General features: G+C 40.4%; 1 protein-coding gene across 2 annotated transcripts in view; it reads left to right on the forward strand.

Moving 5' to 3' along the window:
- Nucleotides 1-25,359, forward strand: part of SLC10A7 (solute carrier family 10 member 7) — a 168,596-nt gene extending 143,237 nt beyond the window's left edge. For both annotated transcript variants that reach the window (XM_048509707.1, XM_048509708.1), the window contains 2 exons: nucleotides 19,453-19,598; nucleotides 22,529-25,359. In XM_048509707.1, coding sequence (XP_048365664.1) covers nucleotides 19,453-19,598; nucleotides 22,529-22,573 — 191 coding nt within the window. In that variant the 3' untranslated portion in view covers nucleotides 22,574-25,359. The remainder of the gene's footprint in view (nucleotides 1-19,452; nucleotides 19,599-22,528) is intronic.
- The last annotated feature ends 1,698 nt before the right edge of the window (nucleotides 25,360-27,057 follow it).

Raw genomic sequence — 27,057 nt, forward strand, 5'->3', positions numbered from 1 at the left:
CTGAATATTACCATTTGTGTTCCTGTGACTTATGTAGCGGGCAGAAAATGGGGAGTTTAATGTAGCTTCACGATACGTGCTAGGAAAATCACAGTGGGCATTATTCAAAACTACTATTGCACACAGAATTAGGTATGCCCATTATACAAAATATACATGAAGGATTCTGAAGGAAAGATAAAACATACGAATCTGTCAGTGGTCCGGAGTTTAAACATACTGATGCAAATTTGGCTTCCATGTTGATTTGCTCGAAGGCAGAACTAGCCGAGAGCATGGCACTGATGAGCCTGTCAGAGGCATAGCAAGAGGGGAAAGCACCTGGTGCACTGCCCCGTCCCGGAACCCATCCTGCCCTGGAACACCTCGCCATGCCCCCACAGGGGCGCGCGCCCGGTGTGTCGTGCACCCTATCCCCCTGGAGCTACACCTATTGCTTGCTTGCTTCTTATTTAGCTTCCGTGTCTGTATCCCATGCTTCCTTCAAGGTCCTTCATTCCTCATGGAAACCCTGTGCTTCAACTGAGGAAGGATGATTTAGCCAAGGCTAAATTGTGAGCCAGAGGGCTGAAGTAGGTATTTCTCCATATCACAGTTATCAACTGTGCTGCACATTGGCTTGGATCCCACCTAGATAAGGAAGAAGCTAGTTTTTGCAAATTTGCCACCCTGGGAGATTTCTGATCCTCTCCAAGCGTTTCCTGAGAATCCCTCATTTTGGAGGTCCTTTGGGTCTGCACTGGGAGTTCTTGTGCCTGCAAAAATACTAAGCAGGATGCAAGCCATTGTGTTTTCACCCATGTTACCTGCATTGAGCATGTAGCTAAACAATTGTCAATGTGATGATTCTGAGCCTCTGGCATGCTATATCCTACCCCGGCTGTGGTGACACCTTGTAGCCATCGCTGAATTTATTTTCCCTCAGTCACTGAAAATTGTGACTCTGAAAATCCCTCCTATGTGAAACACATCTGGTGCTATTCCCTCTTGATTTTTAGGATAATAGCTGAAATATTTTCTTGCATGTTCTAGGTTTTGTTGACTACTTTTGAGTTTGGATTATTATGTCTCGGTGACTGACTTCCTTTGTTATGTGAACTGTAGTGGCTTCATGATTACTACCGATTTTTTAACATTCTTTTCCTTTTGCTGTACATTAATTGTGTGTGTGCAAATGTTGTAGATGTTTCCTAGTTCTAACATTGAGTGTATGTTCGTGGTAATTTAAATTGTTGGTATGATTGAGATTTTACTGTGGTATAAGATACTTTAGGATAGCTTTACTCCCAAAAACAGGATATAAATATTTTAAATGAATTAAAGGTAGGCTCAAGTCTGTTCCATTTCTCCAATTGCTTGGAGAAATGACAAGACTATATATAGAAATAATTACATTTTTCTTGATATTTTCAGGGCAGCACTGTCAGCTTTTTAAGTCCATAGAATAAACCAAATAACAGTCTCTTTTCCCTTATTTCTGTGTAAAAGGATTTTTTTTTTCTGTAACTGGGTACAGATCAATTCATTCTGACAGACAGACTGGTTCTGTGTTAGAAAAAGTACACAAATAATTTTCCCTGGGAACATGGAAATAGTAGTATTCTTCTGTAGCCTTTGTTAATTAGAAAAAATGGTGTGTATACTTCTTCCTAGTCTAGAGATTCCAATTCCTTTTTCTATCTGATGGCTCTATCTTTAATTCTTTATACATTTGGTTACCCGCTTTTGTAAATGATTTAGTCCTTACAATTTGCATTTAAAACACAAACTGTTTGGTTGCTTGGTATAATGCTATTCTGTTTCCAGTGTGTTCTCCATAGCCGCTAGCAAAAAAAATCCATACCCTTCACTACATTTATATAATTCTATGCAAGCAATTCACGCACATAAAAAAGGAAAATAAATAGAGTAGTACATGATTACTACATTCCCATCTCTGGATACAATATGGATATATTACAATTGGCAAATATAATGCAACTATCACAAATTGTAGCCCTCTGTGAGAGAGATAACAGTATGCTTACTATGGTCTCTATTGAACTTGATTTGATTTACTTAATATTGAGCATTCCAACAATTGTGGGGGGGTGGGGAGAGATGTGGTAAATTCAGTGCAAATTCTGCCAAGGTCTAGGTCAGGGATTCCCAATGTTTTGAGCCTGCAGGTACCTTTTGAATTCTAACGTGGTGACCACAGCAACAATATGACTGCTACAAAATGTTGGGTGCAGAAGTCAGAGCCAGCTACAAAATGGCTGCTGCAGTTTATCTTATCTTCAGTCACACACTGAACATCCATGTGCTGTGGTGGCAACATTTTTTAAAATATCTGCACAGCCCATTAGATTTCCAACAAGCAGTCAGAATCTTTGCAAGGCAAAAGTGCTACCCAGCCCTGCCTACTTTCTAAGAATAATTGGCAGGCACCAGAAAAGTTGTTGGCGGACACCATGGAACCCACAGGTACTACACTGGCAACTCCTGTTCTAAGATAACCTCACAGATTAAAAACAGTCGGTCAGATTTTCACAACTATAAAATTAAAGCCTAATTTATACAGAAAATTAATACAGCAGCATGCTCTTCTGTAATCAGGATAAATTGAAACCATTCTGCCAGGGATGCAAAAGGATGGTCTAGCACTGAATGGCTGAATGAGACCAAAGCTAGCCTTTACTAACATTTTTTCCCCCTGAATTAACTGCTCACCATTTAAATTCCAGTATAAACTTTTTTCCAGCTTCCTGGTACACTTTCTTGTTTAATGGTGGGCAGAGACAAATCTCTGATTTGTCACTCCTGTATGATGAGACATACATGCAATGGTTGCTGAAATGCACCATTAGCTAGAGGACTGTTTACATGAAATCTCCAAGAGTAGGGGTGTATTATTTTAAATATTAATTTTTTTCTTTCCAAACTTTGTCCAAAAAAAGTATTAGGTTACCCTGACCAAACAGCTAACCAGAACTACATATTTCCTCATATAATTTTTTTCATTTGTGTTGATTTAGGCTAATTGTGCAAAGAACAGCTTGCCTCCAGTAGACTTTTTCTCTGGGTTAGATTTTCAATTACGCACGCTTCCAAAATGACCATGCTTCTTGAAAGGGAATCCCTTCGTTTTCCAAATGCAGGAAAAATTCAACCTTTTTTCTCCTTAGCAGGGAAAGCAAAGAAGGATGTGTTGTGCCAAGCCTTTTTTGGTTTTTCCCCCCTTCCTCTCCACCTTTTCCCCTCCCACAAAGTAGTAGTTCCTCCCTTTTGTCTTCCGACTCTCTTCCAGTTTTGCTGCCTGACCCTCTCCCCATCATCATTCCCCTGCAAACTTCATTTTGCTGCCATTCTCTCTCTCTCTCTCTTGACTGACTGACTGACTGACTGACTGACTGACTGACTGACTGACTGACTGACTGACTACTGCCTCAAGCGACTACCAATAGACTGCTGGGCAAATGTGAAATGTACAAGACTTGATGGGGGAGGAGGGTTAGTATGGTCCTATTCTGACCGCTTCTTTCCTGTTCAGGTTTGGTGTAACCACATATATGTCTCTCATTTTAATTTATTTTCTACTTCCCAAGCAACTATTGATGGATTTCATGTAGACCTCAGCATGGACTAGCCGCCACTACCAGTCACCTGTCTCACCTTCTGAGATGAGGACACATCAGAGAAATTGTATCATTGGCAAGCCCCTCCATCACAGCTTGCATGAGATCCATGGATAGTCATTTGTGGAAGCAGAAAAAAATTAAAACAGGAAAGTTACAGGTGCCTACACCAAACCTGAACACAAAAGAGGCAGACAGAATAGGACCCTATTGTCCCTCCCAACCAAGCATTGTACATTTCATATTTGTGCAGCTGTCTATTGGTAGAACCATGTTCCCCCTGCCCCAAGCTGAGGGTTCCCACAAGTCCTCAAGGAGCTTGGGGGTAGGGAAGGGTAGCAGTGGCAGGGGCCAAGCCTTCCCAGCTCAGCTATTGGGGGTGGGGGGTGGGAATGCAACACAGCTGACTAAGAGATAAGCATGAGGTTTACTGTTTGAGAGGTGAGGTCCACAGGTGCCTCAACATCATACCATTGATAGTTCCAAGCACAAACCGAAGAAAATGTGAAACAGCCAAATGATATAGTAACCAATATGGAGGTTTCCTGAAAACGTGTAGCTTGTCTATGTGAGCAGAAAGGGGGCAGGAGAAATGCCTATCCTGCTGGTAGTAAAAACAGAGCAAACAAGAAGAAATTTTGTGTATGGATCTATCGAAGTGTGGATCTATCCAATAGTACAAATGTGGAACAAAAATTATTTGTAACATTCGGAAAATAAGGAACCAACCTTATGAGAAACAGCAAATGTCAACATTCCAAAATAGAGGCGAGTTGGCATTTAAACCAGATGGATTGAAGTAAGAAGAAGATATCCTTGGGGGGTGGGGGGGAGAGAATGATGGAAGAGAAAATGAGAGGTGCATGCACATACAGGAAACTGAAGGAATCCTGCCCACTTGGATCTGCACAATTGACTTTTATATACTAATTTTTTTAAAAAAAACTTCCCCATGCTGCAGGAAAAGGCTGTGCAAAAAATGCTGTGCAGAAAATGAAAGTGAATGGACTGCTTCTAAAGTGCAGGCTGTGTCATAAGTGCACAATAGGTGCACAAGTGCTACATGCTTCCTTTGGTATGAGATCCACTACACTGAACACGTTTCCAAAAAAATGTACATAGGCTTGGACTGCTGTTGTGCTTTTCTAGGTTTGTGTCTGTTCTAACTCACAAAAGGAAAGTTCTCTGAACTAAGGGTGTCCATATAGCATAAATAGTTTTGATCATAGAGTTCATCCAAACCAATACATAACAATTATGCCTGCTGTCAGAGAGGCTGTCTTCCTGTAAATTTGACTTTATCATCTGAGCTTCAGGAGTGCTCATGTTAAATGGCCAGCGATATAATAGTCAGTAGGCGGAATTCCCATACTGATTTCAATCCAAAGAAGAAGATAACCTTTAAGAAGACTGTTTTTATATTTATTTACTTCATTTGTCACCTGGTTTTCTTGTTGAAACTCAAGGCAGATTACAGAGTTATAAGAGTAAATGAAATAAAGACAGTATGAAAATAACAAGCCAATAAACTAGATTGCACAATTAGAGAATGATGGACAATTAGTATAATATTTTAAATAAATAACATATTACAAAGGAGGGGGCACCCCCCCCCCCCGCCCTGAGCTCCTGTTGCTCCTATTTCGGCAATTCCTAGAGGGACTAATGTGACTTCTGGATAGCTTGCAATGCTGTTTCTCCCCACCCCCACCCCCATGTTCCTGCCCCCAACCCTGCTATCATTTATCAGGCCTGGCTTGCAACCCTGCTACCCATGTAGCAAGTGCCCTCCCTGTTGAATTGTTTTCCCATACCCCAAATGTAGACACATACAAAGATCTCACAGCCTTTCTGTTGCTGGCCACAAACCAGAGGATTGGATGGGCAGATTCTCATATACTGTGTTCCCTTTTCTTTCTGCAGTCCACAACTTACCATGTTGTTCTAAATAGCCATGAAATGTAATATAGGAAAAGTTCCTGCAGTTTAGAAGGGACAGTGAAAATCTCGGTGAGCAAATACAAATAGACTGGGGCCTCCAGCAACATTGAGGTGATATTTGTTATTTAAAACTAATATGTTCTTGAATAATAATTCAGTGCATCTAATAATAATGTACTCCCAAGGCCAAGTCTTTTCTCTCGGTGAAATCAATGAGACTTTTTTTTTCTGTTAACTTCATAGAGAATAACAACTTGCCTGTAACAGTGTTCTGCTGTCGTTTACCTGAGCAGGCACGGGAGATGCAAGCAAGCTCCCATTTACACTCATGTTTGAATATTTAAGTGCACCAGTGAACTTCAGGGGCCTTCTTTTAAAGTCTGCTGTTCAGGATGGTTTTTTATCTGGCTTCAAAACTCCAGTGCCAATAAGCAAACAAGAGCACTTAGGGCCTTCCTGGAACAAAAGCTGTCTTGCTTGGAGCTGAAACTGATTTTTCACATTCTGGCATGTGAAGCCTCCACAGGGTGCCGTGTGTCTAATCCCTGGGGAGGGGCGCATAGCACCAGCAGAGGGAGGAGGAAAGTTGACAGCTTTGAAGCTTTAGAAGTGGTAATCAGAGAAGCACGAGAAGGCATTTCTTGGAAGGCGCCTGTCCCACACCGTATTATGAAACCAGCTAATTCCCACATGCAGCGTGCTCAGGGGGCCGTCTGCCACTTCCTAGACTTGGATACATGGAGAGGCTCTCAGTCAGTGTTGAGACAAGCATGGTTCCCTCCCATGTGTTGGGGTTTGGGCTATAGACCAAACAGTTGATATACCTGTTTCTTCAAGTATCAAGGCACATCAGTTGAATTTGTAAGGATCAGCGCTGCCTTCCCCCTGCTGCCTGACAGAGATATTTTTATTTAATATCACCATTTTGATCAGTGCCGTTCATAGACAAGCACAAAACTTATTTGGTGGGATTTTAAAAAATTCATCATTCCTGCCGGTGAACTCATTTTTATTTGTGTTTCATTAACTAGGTAATTATGGGATATCCACTCTCAAGTAGTGAAGATAAATGTGGTAACCTGAGCATCCCCTCAGGCATTTTTGCTCTCATTTTGTTCTTTCTCTCCCACCCTCTGTTTGCAACATACATGCACAGTACATGCAAGCACATGAAACGCAGACATTTGATTCATGGCTTTTATTAGTGTATTTGCCACTGATTGATTAGTGCTTGGTATTAGTACTTCTTCTATTGATTGATTGCAGATGAAGTGACTATTTGACCTTTAATTATAAGCTTGGCTATTGAAGATGACATTGAGCTATGGCTTCACATAATCCATCTGGAAAGCCTGACATGATGTCATTCCCTGGAGTTAATTCTAGAGGAGAAGGGGGCCCTAGAGGAAGTGCCGCAGCGATCCGGATGGTTCACCTCAAACAAGACTGCAGGGGTTGTTCTCTGTACTTGTAAACAGTCCCAGCTTATTGGTGGAGTTGCATATATTATACAGAAGAAATTGCCTGCTACAAGTTGCCTATTCATAAAGAGGGCAGTAGTCTCATCAGAGAGTTAGCGTACCACAAAAATTCAGTTAAGAACCTTCAGTGCTTGACCAAACAAGAGTTTATAAATACTGGCAATAAGCTTTTTTAAAAAAGATAATGTATTTAACTTTGCACCATTGAATCATGGAAAGGCTTAACTTTGGCTAGGCTGGGCCCTCCATAGTCTGTTTAAAACAATATTGTGGTTAAATACTGTGTCTTTCATGTTTCCTTGTCTAAAGCCCAACTTCTAATTGTTATTGCTTAGCACAAGTTCATGTGATCAGCAAAGAATCAGTAATTGGTACAATTTATAGAATCTGGGATTGATAACAAGTTGTCTTTATTATCCCACTGGTGAAATAGCTTTTTGCTTCTGGAGTTCTAATGATGATTGAATCTTGTGTGTTTGTCTTTTTGATTGTGACATTATGTTTTTTTTAACTATGTCGAATTTTTCTGGTTAGATGACAAGATTTTAATGCATAAAATACTTACAAATGGTGCCTAGCTTGAATTAAGGGACTTCTCTATATAAATATTCAAATAAGGTTGTTCTTAACATTCGTGAAAAATTATCAGCACTAGTGACATAATACATTTTACTAAGACCAGCTAAAACAAATTAGTAAGATTTGAGTTTTTTCTCCAAGCTATGTGTTCAGTTAAGGGGAAGGGGATGTTTCAGTTAAAAACAGTTAAGGGGCGGGGGAGGAAAAGATGTTTCAGAGAATGAAGACAAGGCTCCTTAAATACTGAATTTTAATGGTCCAGATGAAGTACTGTTCTCTCTTTGAAAATATAAACGCCTAAATTATTATGGATTTCAGTCGCCGTAGCTTTTGGTGTAGCTTGAAACGTTTGTACCTAGCAGGCGCTTTGCTTAAGTTGAATGACATCCTGTACTCCATTTAAAATCCTAAGGAAGTTTGGGCTGTGGAGATTTATCTTCTTTCCCTAAAGCATCTTGCTACCCTTTTATTTCTCCCTCTCTGTCTTTTTTTACTGAACATCGGGGCTAAAGAAGAGTTCTGTAGGATTCAGAAACTTTCTTACTATCTTGTGCCATTTTATTTGAAACAGTTAAAACTGTTGCATCGCTGTTGCTTTTGGCTAATCCTTTGCCAACTTCCCTTTGTTCTGCTGATCATGATGGTTCATCACAGCCCTCATTTGATGCTACTTAGCCATGTGCCAAAAATAAAACAGGTGAATTATTGAAAAAGTTTTATTTCCCTCTTTCTTCTGTTAGGAAGTCATGTAGGTTTGAGCTTGTCAATTTCAATTTTGTGGTTCTGCTCTCAACCAACACCCTATGGACTCAATCATTATTCTCATTGCTTTCTGGAGGTGAAGTGTAGATGACTGGGGAAGACAGTGACCAACCATTCCGTCAACGTAGTCTCCCTAATAAATGTTGTGATGTGCCATCCTCCCGTGAGTCAGCAATGACCAGGTGCTTGCACAGGAAACCACCTTTATCTTTCATCAGTTTACCTGTCCATTGCCTAAGGGATAAAGGAAAGGAACTCATCACCTCAGATGTGCAGTTCTGCCCTGACTGTGCAGTCAGTCTGCAGAGTTGCTTTCGGCAGCCGTGCCTTTTAGGGCTAGCAGTGGCGCATCGTATGATTATTGAGCAAGGCCTTCAGATCCTCTGCAGTCTCACACAAGATGCAAGAATGTAGCTTTCATATCCCAGGTAGTTGTTCACAGTCCAGGAGCCTCACTTCCCCCTCTCTGGCTTTTGGTTCTGGGTTCTTGTGGCTCCCAAGTGGCTCCCAAACGACCAATTTGGCTCTGGGAACACCAGTGGCTCCCAAAGTGGCTCCCAAACGACCAATTTGGCTCTGGGAACACCAGTCCCAGTATGCCTTCAAACTGATTATTTCCTACCCTGCTAGATTAATCAGCCTATAACTACATTATAGCTATAGCAATAACATATAGGTGCAAACAGGACGTAAACCGGAACACTTATATTCCATTACTCCAAAGCAAAGAAAAATAGCATTGTGGGATACTGGAAATGTAGTTGATTAATGAGGGTGGGTCGTGTGCCCTGGTTTTCCAAAATGAGCATATGGGAGGATGCCTTTTAATTGAGCACATGAGCTTTGTGTTTGACCTGGAGTGCGCAGGCTGTCTGAATAAACTTTTGATGTGGGCAGGCAAGCCAGCGCCAGAGTGCTTCCCTGATGCTCCCACTTCATCTCTGCAGTCTGCTTGTAGTAGGTTTTGAATTAATATTTAGAAAGCTTGCCTCCAGCAGTACTAAAATGTGCATCAGAGAACAACAGTTGTTTACTGTGTTTGAACTGAAGAATCTCACCCAGGAGATCACATTCGCTTGAAGTTTACATCTCTCAATCTCAACTTGCAGAAAGGGATCGATGAATAACAATTGTCATTTCAGAGTCGTACCTCTCCAATTATTTATTTGGCTGTGTGTCTTCCCAGATGTGCACTTAATTGGATCAGACAGTAAAAAAAACCAGATTGCAGGTTTTCAGTGTCAGCGGCAAGTTTGCACCTCTTTATAAATCTCTTCTTCTCACTCTCTTTAAAAATCTCACATTTAGACGGAAAGAAATAACACAAAAGGCACCCCTGCCCCCTCTCCCACTAGAAGTACAGTTAAAGTTAATTTGTCTTCTCTTTCAAAATTGCAAATTATACCTAGCAGATTGTTGATGGGTCATCCGTGGAGAAATGCAAACTTGTCCACAGCTCAAGGTTTCTTTATCCCAAGATCATACAGCCTGCAAATGTCTCTTAGACACCGTCAAGACATTGAAGATAATGTTTAAGAATATCCTGACAACATGAATAATTCTGTGCACCCTTCCGAATAGAACGGTCCAGCTCCTTCTAAAAAAGTCGAGGGCAGGTTTTTAACAGGTATATTTTTAAAATGGTTCTGTTAGGCTGTTACAAAACTTGTGAGAAGACATAGCAAACACCATACAAAATGCTACAGCTGCTCTCATTGTTAAATGGAGACTGTATGGGATAGTGGTTAGTTTGCTGGGCTGTGATCTGAGAGATACAGTTTCAAATCTCCATTCTCCTTCAGCCTAACCTTCTTCACAAGGTTTTTATGAGGATAGAAAGGGGAATTGAGAACCACGTATACCAGCCTGAGCTCTTTGGAAGGACTGGATAAAAATGTGATAGGTATAAAGCAGGGGTGGCCAACCTATGGTGCTCCAGATGTTCATGGACTACAATTCCCATCAGCCCCTACCAGCATGGACAATTGTAGTCCATGAACATCTGGAGCACCATAGGTTGGCCACCCCTAGTGTAAAGTGATGGTCAGGCGTGAACCCCTATTGCTTGTAACAGCTAGTGTCCTGATATGGAAATACATAACTTGTACACTCTGAGAGACATACAGTGTAGTCCTAAGCATAACTACACTCTTCTAAACCCCCTACACGGGTTCCTTCAGGTCTTAAGTAAACATAGTACTGTCAGTGTAGATGGGATTGGCTGTCTTTCTTGGTTGAGGTCCTTTTTTTGCATAAAATGTGAAAAATCTAAAGCGAGAATATGAAAACATGTTGGTGAACACTTCTGCCATGCCAGTATACATGCCAGAAGGCTAGGGCTGACTTCTCTTTCCTTTCAAGTGTACATTTAGTGGCAAATGTTTATTCTTACCACTCCAAAAAATACAAAATAGCCTTTGGGTTGTTATCCACAAGCTGCTTTGGGGGGGGGGGGATCTCTTTTACATCTAGGCGATTAATGCAGAAATGCTCCATAGCATGTGACTTCTGGATTGCCAGCATAGTGGTTAGAGTTTTTCAAACAAGGCCTGGGGTCCTATCCCCACAAAGGTCAGTGGGTGGCTCTGGTCCAGGCACTTTTTCTACTTCATCAAAATGCGAGGAGGGAATCATACATAACTGCCTTGAGCTGCAGGGAGGAAGGACAGGATTAAAAAAAGAGATGTATTTCACCCCCAGTGTAGCCTTCTCTTTAGACCTCTCTCTCCAACAAATCTTTGAAAACCTGATGCATGAACATTCCTGCAGTTGCGTGAATACGGTGCAAATTTATTTTTTTCAATCTCCTGTGTCTTGCAAAAGGTTGCTCATAGAATGAAAAAAAGTCTCTGAAGTTCAGTTTCTATTCTTCTTCTTTTTTATTATTTATAACGATGTGTAAAAAGTAGGACCAGCTTCTGGACCAAATAGCAGCATGCACTTCACTTTGGGAATGTGTGGTATTTCTTATATTACGATGAGCAACATCAGGTGAACATGTGAGCCCATATGGTGTGTGTGCGCTTTGGTTCCTGCACTCTTTATTCACCATTTTCCGGTATTACAGCAAAGTAAATATATGGGAGATATTAATAGTTCAGTGACATACTGATTTTTTTAAAAAACCAAATGGCTCAAAAGAAGCAACTGCAAATTTCAACATACATTTTTCAAGAAGAGGGGAACTGGCTTAGTTTTATCTGGTGCTTAAGAAAACTGATCTAGTCCTTTCTATCACTAAGATTATTTTTAATATATAGATATATAAAGTTATTCTGTGAATACCGCATGAGTTTTTTCTTTCTCTTGTCAACACTCCAACTTAGCTTCTGTAGAGTGTCCGCTTGTCTCTGATATTAGTTTCGAAGGGAAGACTCTTCCTGGAGGAATCAAGCCGGCTGAAATGTCAGAGTGTACACTCACTGGATAAAAAGGCAGTTGCTGTTTAAACCATGATTTCAGTTACCACTCCACACTGTGCAAGCTGTGGTATCGTTTTAAGGCTAGTGCAATCCAGTTCATGGTGATTTGATTCATTTTTAATGCTCTGTTATCTAATTGCTACAACAACGCAGCCAATCAGGTATAGGTGTTTTTGAATCTGTGGCAAGCATCTTTAGATGTCGGCATTTAATCTTTCATGGTGAACATCTGGGGAGATAGCTCAGGCCATCCATTAAACATTTCCAGACTGAGCAATAACCATTGAGAAACTAGAAGTCTACCTTGAGCCTGTTCTCTGTTTTTGTTTCTATCACACATGGCAGGAACATGCATATTTGTTATTCTATGTGGCACTGTGAACTATGGCAATAATCTTAAGCATATTTACTCAGAAGTAAGTCCCTTGTTATTCTCTGTGGCTTGCTCCTAGGAAAGGCCCCTTCCGCATCAATAATAAAAATAATGTGTTTTCAAAACAACTTCTCTACAACTGTTCGCAAGTGAATTTTTCTATTCCGCACAGCTTCAAAGAGCACTGAAAACAGTTTGAAAGTGCATTATTCTGCATGTGCGGAATGAGCCAAAGTGTCCTTGGGATTTCAGCCATTGTTAACTAGTGGTTGAAAACTGTTAGTAGAAGGCATGCTTAGGACAATGTACTTTCTCCCTGTCCCCCACCAACCTCCCCCAGTACTGTTGATGCAAAAAGTCTTTTTCATATGAAACAAAACAAATTGCTTCTTCTTTTCACTTGGTGATCTTCCTCCTCGGTGGATTTTGTATAATAGGTGTAGATCTTTCTTGCCATAGAGAATTTCTCAAAAATAATTTTTTTGAATCTTAGAATAGCTGCACAACCTTCATAATAATACGAATATTCAATGTCCCAGTGATGTATTTCCAGTTATTGTGATTCCTTCCGTTTTCTGCCAGGACAGCAGCAAGTGCTGAATCTGCCAGTAACATCCTCCGTGTTAAGCAGTTTCCTCTCGCCCTTCCTCCTTTGAACATGTTGGAAAATTTTAGTTTCCCATTCTGGATGCAAAAGCTGTATTCTTGTGAGGGAACTAGTCCGTGGTAAAGTGAAGGAGGGACAAACGAAATCCTCCATGTGTATCTTCCAGTTCAGAATTCTGTGACTTATGGAATTTAGCTGAGATTGCCAGCTCCAGGTTAGGAAATATCTGGAGATTTTGGGGGAGGAGAAACTTAAAAGGATCGTACCGCCCTAGATCCACTCCTCCTTCCAAAGTGGGCCATTTCTCCAGGCAGGAATCCGATCGCTGTTGCCTGGAGATCAGCTGTAATAGCAGGAGATCTCCAGTCACCACCTAGAAGTTGGCAATTGTAGTTTTTCTCTGAGCATTCTTGGAACATGCCCAGACCTCATTAAATGGAAATTTTCCTTGTGGTACCCCAGAACTCAGATTTGTCTGCATATGGGGGCAGAGTAATCTCTCACAGTGCCTTCTTAAATAGAGTTGCACTGTTCTAAGTTCATTGAACTCAGATATGTAAGAACCTCTGCCTTGTCTGTGAATTAGTTAGTTATGCTATTTTTATGACTGACATGTGCCACTCTCTTTACATTAGCCATATTAACAAAAAATGAAATGATAACAATAGCCCTTTGATAGCTATTTTCTTCTTGGGGGGGATCTAGATTCTAGAGTAAATTCTGAGAATGGGATGTACCAATAAAATATTAATTACACTTACATGTGAAGTTGATAACAAAATACTTTTGTAAGTAAAGAAGATAGGCAAGCCTTCTCTAGAAATCCCAGCAGTTCTTGAAGCTGGTAATCTAACAAACGCCTACACTGAAGGAAGTGCAGAAATTCAGGAGCATAAAATAAACATAAAATGTGGGGAGGAAGAGAACCTGCGTGCCAGTTCTTATTGTTTTATCCTTTTCATCGTGGGTATAGGATAAAAGGAAGCTCTTGCTTCCTTGTTAGAGAAAGGAGGCTCACGCTTGAAGGTCTTGCTTGGCAGATGTCAGTTGAAAGCTCGGCAAAGGAATAGGCTGCCACGTCAAACTCTGCCGGGTGATTTTAGACAAATGTGTCATGTGTGACATGGAAAGACACTGTGCCATACATTAGTGATTTCCCCAGTGTTTGGATCAGGTAGTAATGTGCTGAGAAAGTGCTCTTTATCTATCCTCGCTGTGTACTTGTACAGCAATGGGGGAATGCTTTTGGTAGAAATTACTTTAGTCAGAAAAAAAAGAATCCATTTACAATATGTGCCTTCTAACATCTTTCAGACAATGCATTGTATTAAAGAGGCATTTTTGATTAATGTTTTATAAACACTTTTCAGCATGACAGCTTAAAGCCCCTGTAAAAATTGTAAATGCATGGAGAGTGCTCACTTCCATAAAGTCAAATGCCATCTCCTGAAGCCCGCTTGGATCCTGTCAACCATGGTGACATAGCATCAGTACCTTGGAGCATTAAAATTTATTTGCTTCATTTCTGTAGCTGCAGTGATCACAAGAATTTTTTTTTAAAAAAAAAGCTTTGTATTTAAATTTCCTTGAAATACATTTTTGGCTTGCACACTCTGAAAAATATTTCACTGTTAACTAAAAGTAGGGAAGGGCAGTGTGACATTTTTCTTTCAGGAACTTGGAAGATGTAAAAGGCATGAACATGAAGAGGTGCTAGAATGGGGAAGGGATATGTGAGGTTAGACAGGGCACCATCATAGAAATGCAGATATCTGTCAGAATAAGCCTCTTGAAGTTGTGTGGGCCAAACTTGGAGCAGAATTAGGGTCTTACATAACAGAAAATAACATGTCACAGAATCACTGAGTGGGAGTATTGCTAACCCCTCTGCTTTCATCTGTGATCGCTAACTTCCAGCCTGAGTCTATGTCCAGGAGGGAATGAAAAACAAAACCTGTCCAACTTTCCTGCCACTACAAAAGTAACAAACAAGATACCACTATACAAATCCAAATTGTTTTTTATATATCACAAATAAAAATACCTCAACATTAACGTCATGGTTTAACATATAAAGTTTTCATTCAGTTGAGTCTTACATTATACCTTTTAAACAGTGTTACTTCAAGAAAACATACTAATCCATTGCCATCATGGATTGACATACAAAATCTAACATATAATTAAATTTTCTCTTAAACTTTGCAGTTCAATTTTCAAATATCCAAGCAATTCTCCTTGCAAAGTTTTGCGATTCTTCCTTGTTTTTCAGTCAGCCTGTGGTATTTACTGGTCCACTGGCTGATGAAATAGAATGTGAACTGTGTTCAAATAGTTTTCTACCCTCTCATATACCTGTTCATCTAATTCATGGTTATCAGTGGATGTGTGATGGAGCATGCAGGAAAACACCACAACCTGAAGGGAAAACCTGGGGATCCAGTGATTGGACTGCAGATCTGCCTAATGATGTTAATACCTTGTATTGTCGAAGGCTTTCACAGCCAGACTCAACTGGTTCTGCTGGGTTTTCCAGGCTGTGGGGCCGTGGTCTGGTGGATCTTGTTCCTCACATTTCGCCTGCATCTTCAGAGGTGTATCACAGAGTTAAAGTGTGTAACATACTTCCCTCTGTGATGCACCTCTGAAGATGCCAGCCACAGATGCAGGCAAAACATTAGGAACAAGATCCACCAGACCACGGCCACACAGCCCGGAAAACCCACCAGAACCAATATAAATACCATTTGTGCTGAAGGACTCAGCATAATATCCCAAACAGCCATCTATAAAAAAAAGAATTAGGGCTGTGCAGTAGCATACTCTGTTATCCAAGGAATAAACAAAAAGAGAGATATTATCAAACAGCTTTCTAAAAAATGTGACAAAGAAGGGGAAAGATCCAAGAAAGCAATCTAGTTTTGGTGGAGGTGGGTGATCTGGTTCACATCATGGAGACATGGCTAAGGCAAAGAAAGAACAGTAGATTTGTCTCGGCTGTACACTCCAGATTTTCTGATGCAGCATCAGCCTCAGCTGATCAGGCAGGTAGAGAGAGAAGCTCTCGTCAAGTGCTGTGTCAGTCAGAGTCCCAGCTTTGAATGTATTTGCCTAATTGTTGGGGTCTTGGAACAAACAGGTTTTTTGTTAGTATACCACCGACTCCACTGTCCAATGGTAAAGGCAATCTCAGATTTCATGCTGAGGATCCCAACAGCTAAAGACCTTGAGGACTTCATCAGCCATCCTGAGACCACATTGATGACAACCTTGGAGCTGCCCAATAACATTCTGATCCCTATGTATATAGTATAGCATATCACAGAACACCCTTTTTGATGTTCTCCAGGGATAATGTGCATGGCTAGTAAGGGGAGGACTTTTCTTCTATTCGCTTTCTATGGACCAACTATTGCCTGGTGACTCTCAAGCATTCAAAAAATGTTATAAGTTGCGAAACCAGTTAAAATATTCCACCCTCTGAGGATGATGAATCAAGAGGGTTTCCACAATCTCTAGAAAAATTTTCAGGTAGCAATATTGAGCCTTCTATTGAAGTCCTGGTTGACCTGCAGTGATTTTCAGTGAGCAAAGCCTTGCCAAGGAAGATGGTTAAACACCTTCTCCTCTCTTGTCTCAGTCCCCAACATAAATTTGGGGCAGTCATTTACATAGGTGCATTTTGCCTTTTAAAATATACAGGGCAGTTCTATTCACAAGTGACTTGTCTTGTTTGGATACAGGGATGTTATATGCTTACATGCTAAAAGCAGAGGTGGGATCCAACCAGTTCTCACCACTTCTCTAGAAGTGGTTACTAATTTTTTCTGAGTGCCGAGAAGGGGTTACTAAAGCAACCTCCCTGCCCAATAGGGACTGGAGGTGCATGTGTGCGGCGGCGCCACTGTTTGAATCCCACCACCTTTGGAACCTGTTATTAAAATTTTTGGATCCCACCACTGGCTAAAAGTAATATATATGTGATCACGATAAGTAAATGCAGAAAGTTTTGAAGCACATTAAAACATACAAAACTTGCCTCCTTTTTGGCCTCAAAATATTATTTTGGAAGACTGGCTATATTCTGCCATTTCAAACTGGCCTATTATTTAGCATTTCCTTTCAGCTCTTTGCTACTACTGCCAGGACCCTTTTTCTAACCATAGTCAGAATGGCCTCCTTATTTCACAGCAAATGATTTACATAGCAAAGAATTCAAATTCTTTGAATTTGGAAAGAACTGTATTCAGAGCAGAAATCCACCCAGTGCACTTCTGTAGACCTCCCAGATTTTAGTCCAACGCTCTAACCACTGTGCAGGACTGGCTGTTAAACTTTGTACAACTTTGATTTTGTTAGCTATTGTAATAATTCTGAAGAATAGGTGTGGTATGACTATATTGTTGTTTATTGGTTTTGTTAATATAATTACACACTGGGAAAGATGGGATTTAGTTGAAGGAGAAGAGAGGCTGCCCATTCTGCTAGGCTTCCACAGGAAAGATATCCAAAAGGGTGTCCTATTCCTTTTTCCCTCTGGAGGGAAACAGCAAGGAAGGATGGCGAATAGTTGTGCCAGAGTTTCTAACAGGCCGTTGGACACTGACTCTCATTCGTTTCCTCAGAACCTCTGAATGGAATCAAGAAATTGTTAAGCCACTGTAGACAGGCTTAACATTTTTAATGCACGTCCTTTGATTAATCTGAGTACTTTGTCTCCTGTGGCACTCTGGTCTGAACAGTAGCTCAGTTTTACCTTTAAAAAAGAGCTACAGCAACTGATGCATACATGAATATTTATATGGAACAATTTAAATACTTTCTGAAATTTACATAAAAATAAGATGTGTAACTTTTGCAAGCACTTCTAAAGAGTATGGTTAGATTTGTTGATGTACAAACACACACACACACACACACACACACACACACACACTGAGACACTCTGCAAATTTATACTGAACAGATTTAATGTTGGTGTACCTGTCATAATCCATTACATCACAATTTGCATGCTATAAGTGATGAGAGAAACTGGAGCGGGCAGATCGAAATAAAGCTAACCAGATCCTTTTAGTTTAGCACTTTTATTCCTGGCTACCCATCTGAAGGAGTTAATCTTCTGCACTGTACTATTTTTGTTGTAATGGCACCTGCTTGTGTCACTGTTGTTCAAATCAGTGTTCTTGCTTTAAAGTTAGGTTAGCACATGCTGAGGACTGAAATACCCAAGAACAGCCGGGCTAAAAATTGATGACTGGCTCAGTTTCTTTATTTGTGTGAAAATATGGTTCAAAGAATGCAACATCTCGTAGATCAAGGACAGAGAATTGAAGGGGTTTGTGTAGCTTCCAAAGTAATGGCTTAGTTTCCCTAGCTGAAAACCTTGCAGAATTTTAAAAATGTTGTCGTTTGGGAATTTTTTTAATTTTACAAACCTGTAAAAAAACCACTTTCAAAACATGGGGCGTGATTTTGAAATCTTTAGCAAACATGAAATATTTTAGCTCCTTAAAATTTATAAAATATTTTAGCTCCCTAAAATTTATAAAAACAATATTTTCTGAATTCCCTTATCTTTTTCTGAAATGCTGTTCAGTGTGGTCAGTGCAGTGCAGAGTGAAATTAGCAGAGTCTGACATGTATGTAGTAAGACTTCCCTAAAGTTCTTAATGTCCTGAACTGATTGGTATCTGCTCTACATCAACCCAGAAATAGAAGAATTTGCAGCTGAGTAGTGCATAAATGTGAGGGTTCTTCATCTCCTTATGACTCATCTCTTAATAACCCTCTTTTTTCTTCACTGGTGAATATATCATTTGTGACATTAAGAAGTCTGTTTATCATTTTAATGCCTTTAAAATGGGAAGGCAATATCAGGTTTGAGAGGGAGGAAGTAATGGGCTTGATATAGTTGGACTATATGTTATTGGGACTGAACCCCCCCCCCCCCATATATTCCCCTAAAGCTACAGCTTCACCTAGACCTCCCTCCCTCCCTCCCCCCTCACCCCGCTTCCCACAAATTCCAGTTTCCCAACATAGTGAATCTGTGACCACTTTTTAGCTTCGCACTGGGCAAAACAGGGTGCCTTAGTTTTCATTCCAAGGGACAAGGATTGTCTTTGTGTGCTCTGTCTCTTTCATGGCAAGAGAAGGCTTATAGCAATGAGATCCTTATTCATGGACAAAGCAAGTCGACTCAGCAGTGGTATCATGCTGCCACAAGAAATATCCTGAGTGGGGTAGTGAGGTAAGTACATTTGGCATAGAGATAAAAAAAAAGAGCAAGGGGGAAATCTAGGTCACACACACAGTATCTGTACAGTTGCCCTCTAGCGGGGTACAAATTTGCATTAAGCCTCTGGCTGAAAGAATGCAGTTTTCAAATTGATAGCAGGTTTGTGCTTAGAGTCTCTCTGGTATTCTCAGCCATGTCCTGTTTTGCCAAAGGGAAAGGGCTTTTCTTTGCTGCTGAGGATTTGTTGTATATTCGTGTTCGTTCTGCCTCTTACAAGATAGCTCTGTGTCTTCATTCTTCCCGCACTACCTGTTCTTTGTCTGGTTTTTTTTTTCCTGAAATGTTTAAAAAGTAAAACACTTTCTTATGATGGTTGACACAGAAAACACATCAGAGCATTCTGAAGTTTAGCTGTCTTTCTGCCCACAGGAATACCAATGCTGAAGATAGTCTTTGAGGGCTACGAACACCTGTCTTTAATTTCGGTCCCTTTGCTTATCTATCATCCGGCTCAGATCCTCCTTGGTAGCGTCTTAGTACCAACAATAAAATCTTGGATGATTTCAAGACAAAAGGTAAGGACTGTGATAATACATAGCGTGTTTTTTTTAAATGTGCCTTAGACTAAACAGAGGATAACAAAGCCTCCACAAAAGCAGGCGAGGGAAAACCTTCACAGCTACGTCGCTATTCAGGTACTGTATTGTCAGCACTCACTCCTTGATTTGGACAGTCTGCAGGGTGGAAGACCAGGTAGGACTGAAGAGCGGCACTGTGTGCATTGTTGGCATCAGTGATAGCATATGAATAAATAAGTCTTACGAAGATGCCTGAAATGTTAACTGCGAATAGTGGTTTGCTGCGTTTTCTCCTTGCATGGCTTAACAAAGATACAAGTCCAGGATAATGACCCATGATAAAGCTATCTACAGAATGAAGAGCCTCCTTTTGTTCCGCCTAGATTTCATAAGCAATAAGAGCAAAGAGGCTTAGAAATTGGAATATCCGTTACAAGTGTGATACGCAACCCAAGCCAGATGTTTTGCAGCTCAGACCCTATTTCCCAAGGCAAAGAATTAGGACACAACCAGTAGTGGGATTCAGCAAGTTCACACCACTTTGGCAGAACCCGTTGTTAAAATGGTGCTTGTAAACAACCAGTGGTTAAATTATTTGAATCCCACCACCAGAACCGGTTGTTAAATTATTTGAATCACACCACTGGACACAACCCTCACCAAGCAGACTATTTTCTTGGTGGGGTCATTTCACTGATTTTCTGCTTTCAGTGATTTCTCTGCTTGTTCTTTGGTCCATGCATGCTTGCTAGTCAAGATTCTCTTAGGAAGTAGGGCTGTGGCTCAGTGGCGGGGCACCTGCTCTTCGTGAAGAAGATCCCAGGATTGTTCCTCTATATCTCAATTATTTAAAAGATCAAGTGTTGAGTGATGGGAAATACCTCCACCTGAGACCTACCGCCCATCAAAGGAAATAATAGTGAACTTGATAGACGAATAAGGGGGGGTTCATATCCCAATAAAGATTTGGCATGGTTTTATTTCCCCAAAATCTACTGTTTCCAACCAAGTCTTAACGAGTCTATCAACCTGACAAGTTTATTCTAATAATTTGTTATAATTCCATGCAAATACTGTTCTTCTGGTCTCTTGGTTATTTTTTCATAAATATGATTCTAATTACACAGTTTAATATTACCGTTTTTATAAATCAGGAAGTTAGCTTTTGATTCAGCAGCAATAATTACAATAGATTTTGATGTTCTGCCTGGATAATGGTCTCCTGCTTTGAAAGTAAACATGTCATCTTCACCTTGATGTTTGTTTTTCTATCAACACTTTGGCTTCTCCTTGGCATTTCTCTCATGGTGGAAGACTGTTATCCACACACGGTGCTCAGCTCCACTGACATCCGTGCTTAATTATGGTACCAACATGTGATCTCTTCATATGGAATGGAATTTAAATATTTAGAAGTTCATCGACAAGAGGGCGTTTCTCCTTGGCAAGTAGTGCCGCATAATCTGCCACGCACCAAAGTAAAGAGTCTGTTCTCACAAACAATACTTGAAATGTTTATATCGCTGATATCAAGTTCAGTTCATCCTTATGCTCAAACTCAGTTCACGGTTGTTGCATCATTTGCATGTGGGCTGGGCTCAGTCTGTTTTTAATTCCCTGCTTAACCACTTTTTCCCCAAAATGGGCATTAACTATAACTATATGTGTGTATGTAAAGTGCCATCAATTCACAGCTGACTGATGGCAAACGAGTACAGTTTTAAAAGCAAGAGACTAACAGAGATGGGTTGCCATTGACTTCCTCTGCATAGAGGCCCTGGTATTCTTTGGTGGTCTCCCATCTAACTGCTAACCAGGGCTGACCATACTTAGCTTCTGACAAGATCAGGCTAGCCTGGGCCATCCAAGTCAATTAAATATAACTCTGCATTCCTAAATCTTGTACTACTATATGCTGGAACATTTTATTGACCTTATGTAAGTAACAGACTTTCATTAGCTTCAAATGTCTCTTTGGAAATGTCCCAAAAACCTGATAGTAACAGGTGTTGTGCGTATTGGGTTGGGTCTTGTAATGTATCAATGGAAGCCGTTGATGGTCATCAATCTTTTGCTTGAACAGAACTCTACTGATGGAAGTGGAAGAGGGAATCATTTTGCCTGCTTCTTACCACATCCTCCTGACCAGTGGTTGGATTCAAATAATTTAACAACCGGTTCCAGTGGTGGGATTCAAATAATTTAACAACTGGTTGTTTACAAGCACCATTTTAACAACTGGCTCTGCCAAAGTGGTGCGAACCCACTGAATCCCACCACTGCTCCTGACCCATGCGGGTAGTACTACATGCAGGTTTCATGATCCCGGGAAGAGGTTTATTCCTGGTGTCAGAAACCACTACATGGGGAAGGGAAAGTCAGGAAGACCCTTTTCTCCTGTATTTCTTCTTCCTTCTATAGAAGACAACTGTTCCAGTCTAAAGCTTTCCTTTCCCTAGGTCAGTGGTGGCGAACCTATGGCTCTCCAATTGGCCATGCTGACAGGGGCTGATGGGGATTGTAGTCCATGAACATCTGGAGTGCCATAGGTTCGCCACCATGGCCCTAGGTCCTGGGAGGGGAAATGATGGGCGACCTATTTGGCTTGTTTCCTCTCCTGGGACTAACAATCCATCTTGAGGGAAGAATGAAATCTCTTCTCCAGCCCCACCCACAATGGCTCTGGCCTAAATTGAGGCTCTGTGCAGCTCCCATTCCCCTTTCAAAAATGCTAGGAGATCCATTCATACATTTCTCCACATTCTGTCTAGTTTGGCCATAAGGTGCAGCCAGAGAACTAGACTCTTTCCTGTCTTGGGAAGACAGTCAACAGTTTGTAGCAACTGCATTAGAGGAATGTTGTGCTTTTTTTTTTAGTACTGCTTTTATCAATGCCATAAACTAATACGTTGTTTTAATATCTGCAGGCACTGAAATTAACAAAGCAGCCCAAGATGCCAGTGAAGGTATAACAAGAGAAGCGATCCACTGAATGTACATATGTACTATACTGTACAAACAGAGACAACTCAGAAAACAGGCATATGTGAATGTTGCTTCAATACTTTATTTTTATAAATACATATTATATATATATATATTTAAAATACCTATTGAAGTGCCTTAAATTTTTTTTTAAGCATCTATTCCAAAGCCACATGGGCTGGTTTCTAGAAGAGGTTGCACACGTTTTTGAAATCCTTTAATATTTTTTTAGAAATTCTTTGGCGAACAAGACTTTTAGAGCTTCTGTCATTGCACATTCTCAGAGACAGCCGGTGTCATGAGCCACCAAAAAAAGCCCTCTCTCAAAATGCGTGAAGACTGAAAGGGAGCCAGATTCAGTGCACCCTGCTGAACTGTTCACACGTTAGCATATTAAACCAGGACATAACAAACCAGGGACAGCTCGCTTCTGGCTACGGCAGGAAAGCACTTTCGGAGGTTCTCGTTGAGAGTAACTTGAATTTCTGTGTGATTCCATAACCCTCCCTGTTCATGTGATTGTGACATGCCTTTTTCTTCTGTGTACACTCAGCATGGGGCCATCCATTGGAAGAGAAACTGAAAAGCATAAATTATTTGCATTTGTTGACACAGATGTCTAGACATTCCTTCAAAGTTAATGGTTTCTCACGACAATTCTCTCCATTCCATTTTTATATTATGGCATTGTATATCTTAAATGCATCATGAGCTTCTTCAAAGAGACGGCCTGGAGCTCAGGTGAACAGGGAAAGATCTGTGATCTGCAGCTAGAGAGCTATTTTTTTTCCTCCCATTATTGTTGTTAACCCAAACTGAGCAAAAAAAAAAGAAGTGTGTTTCCTTTTTCTTGCCCAAGTTCAGTCCATGCCTCCCCATAGTGGCAAAATGCGAGCTACAAATACTACGGTTGCCGTTTCTCCACAGTTTATAGAGTTGCCGGTTTTGTTGGAACTTGGGTATCACACAGAACCTTTTGAGGGTGGGAAATTGAGGGCTGTGTGTCAGGTGGCAAATATATGGATGTACTGGTGATAAAGGGAGGATATGTCTAATCTGACAATCAGTTGTATCTTGAATTTTCAAAAGTGGAATTTTCTTTACATTTTTAGAGAAGGAAGGAATATTGGTGTATTTATGAATATGAAGGGGGGAAGGGTAAGCACTGCACCTTATTCAAGACAGGTGTCATTAGGCTTGGCAGCGATCCTAGCAGGGAACACATCACGTGTGGCCTCCTAAGCTCACTAGTCCTGCATCTTCACCCAGTAATTCACAGCTCCTCTACTTATGAGGATCTTCACAGCCTCCTCAATTGAAGTAAGTGTGCTCAGAGCCAGGGGTGCACATTGGAATAGCAAATGCAATTTTTGGGATAGGATTGATTGTGACCATGTTCCTCTGCACGTTAATAAAAAGATAGAACATCAAGTTCTTAGGGAATGGCATAAAACTTCAGTTTGACTGTTAACTGCATATCCAAACTATTGTGAAATGCATTCCCTGAGTCTAATCATGCTATATTGGGATCAGTGGTCCTGCCCAAATAATTCTGTTTGGTGCCAAGCTGAGATGCCTTGGGCTGACAGTGATCTGTATCGAGTAATTGCCTTGTCACTGAGGCTCTAGTATCTTTATTAATGGATCGTAGGAAGCAATACAGCAATGTGCTCAGCACCCATTTAATAAAGGTTAAGGTCAATGAAGTTTAGCAGACCAGCCTAAAGATTGCTGCATTCCACTGATTGGGTGGTCTGAATTTTTACGTAGCGATTAATCCTTTTGTAAAAATGGTGCACCACACTGATCTTTCTAACAAGTAGAGGAACACCTAAAACCAATCACAAGCTGGGTTCTCAATTAAGTGGCCCAAACATGTTTTACAAAAACTCACCTCATTTAATACCTGATTGCTGCTCTTGACTTGGTTAAATAAGGGCATGCAATATTGTTGCTGTTGTTGTTTTCCCACAAATCTTTTTTCTGAGTCTCTAACATACATGTCCCCTAATCTATAATCCTTCCACTCATGACCTGAGTCCTTCTGTTCATAAACATCTCACTATATATTGAGAATTTTGTGTGCAAAGGAAATAAGTAAATAGGTGTCACACAAGAGTGGAAGCTTTGCTCTTGTGTAAATTCGGTTCAACTTGATATTTCTGGCAGTGAAACATTCCTGGCAGGTCATTCCCATTAGCTCTGTCCAGTCATTTGAGTCAGGTCTGCTCTCAGTCAGTCATGACACTGCTAATATTCCAACACATCTACCTCGAAGTACAACACCATCATCAATAAACTGTCATCATGGTGATTTCGTTGATATGTTACTCTGTTCATTCTATGGAGCAGCAGTTTTGTGTAGGCCCTTTCTGGCCATAGCTGTTGATGGCTTGGGACAGCCTAAATGGTGTTATGTTTCTTCCTGTTTTTACATAAGTGACTGTTGGGTGGGTTGTTCTGAAGGGGACATAAAGCAAAACTGAAGTACATCTCTTAAATCCATACTTAGTAGAACTTAATTATTCATATCCAAAATGTTGCATTATGTTAAAGGACTGTTACGATGTTCATTTCATGCCTTCAGTTATGCCTACACGTCCTTACAAAAGAAAGTCATTGGGTAGTAGTTTGTTAATGTAGAATCGGGAAATGGACCAATGGATGGGTTTGCAGTTTATTTTTGTAACTTGGCTTTGTTTTTTTTCTGAGTAAATTTTTATGTTCGTTTCTTTTAAAAATGCAAACTTAAAAATAAAATGGTTAAATTGAAGACGCAAAGCTTCTCAAGAGTGTTTCGCATTTCTTTTTAATTCTGACAACATCAAAGGCTTGGCTTAATGTAGAAGAAAAGAGAGTTCAGCAGAATGCAAGGTAACAGGGCCTCATGATTGCTTTTGACCTCCATTTCAAATTTGTTAAAAGTGTTTGTAACAGATAAGATGTCAAAGCATGTTGCCAATGGCTATCTTTTGGAATAACAAATATCTCTGACATTCTGTATTTCTGTAGCTTAGTGCAGAACCTTGTATTTGATGGTGTTGCCTTCTAATATTTCATCGCTTATGAAGTTTGACCAAGATAAGCAAAGAGGTCTGTGTGACTTCAATACTACATCCATGTCAAATAATTCAACTTTATTTTCCCTCATTGTAGCCAAATTTTGCCTCTCTGTGGAATAAGAGAATAGAGACAAAGTTATCATGTTTAGTTTTTACCATTACATAGGCCAAAAGCTCAGATGCTTTAGCAGAGATTAGGAATACTATTGAAAAGTATAGGATTTAGGGAACTACAAAGTTATTTGAGTTATTTGATAAAGAAGAAGAAGAAGAGTTTGGATTTATACCCCACTCTTTTCAACCATAAAGAGTCTCAAAATGGCTTATAAACTCCACTCCTTCCTCTACGCACAACAGACAAATTGTGAGGGGCTAAGAGAGTTCAGAAAGAACTGTGACTAGCCCAAGGTCCCCCATCAGGCTTCGTGTGGAGGAGTGGGGGAATCAAATCCAGTTCTCCAGATCAGAGTCCACCACTCTTAACCACTACACCACACTGGCTCTCTAAACAGTTGAGAATGTTCACAATTTGTTCCTCGAACACATTGCCTATGCTACTGTTTATTCTGGATCTAAGCATCAACTCACATAGCTGGAAAATTAGCCAAGGAATCATGGTGAATACACCAAGCATGGAAGTGGTCTGCAAAGTGAATCATTTGCCTGTCTGTTTGCCCGGCCACATCACTCTTTAGCACCCAATGAAAGGAGGTATTTCACACAGTAGAGACCATTGTGACTATATGCACTAGTAGAGAACAAAAGAGGTCCTCTCTGCTCAGCACAAATGTAATGTCTTGAGGATGCTATTGTGGGAACAGGCCAGAATGTGTATAAATCCCAGGATTTGGATTGGCTATAGAACCAAATAAAAGAATCAAAAAATGGAGCTTCTGTAAGGACCAAAAGCCCAGCTCTTGCAAGAGGGTCAGCAAGGCATGTTGTTTCATAGTGAAGATGGCAAGCAAGATAACATCTCTTTAGCATCCTTGTAACTACAGGCTACTAATGCGACAGAAGACAAATGTATCTTATAACTCTATTTTGGGTTAGAAAATGAATGCGGGATTAGTTAAATCATTAAAAGTGTTTTTCTATATAGTTAAATGAACACATAAATGATAAGGAGAAATTCACATGCATTAGTATTTTACTATAATTCTATAATTGTTAGAATCATGTTTGTAAAATCTTTTAAAATGTTAGAAACATTTCATGCTGGTAAAGGGAAGTTTTATGATCTAAAAGTAAGTTTTATGAGCCAAAGGAATCCTGCATTTCTGAATCCTTTCTCACAATACTAGAACCAGGGGGCATTCATTGAAAATGCTGGGGGGAAGAATTAGGACTAATAAAAGGAAACACTTCTTCACGCAACGTGTGATTGGTGTTTGGAATATGCTGCCACA

This window comes from Sphaerodactylus townsendi, linkage group LG10 (genome assembly GCF_021028975.2).
Source record: "Sphaerodactylus townsendi isolate TG3544 linkage group LG10, MPM_Stown_v2.3, whole genome shotgun sequence".
Taxonomy (NCBI): domain Eukaryota; kingdom Metazoa; phylum Chordata; class Lepidosauria; order Squamata; family Sphaerodactylidae; genus Sphaerodactylus; species Sphaerodactylus townsendi.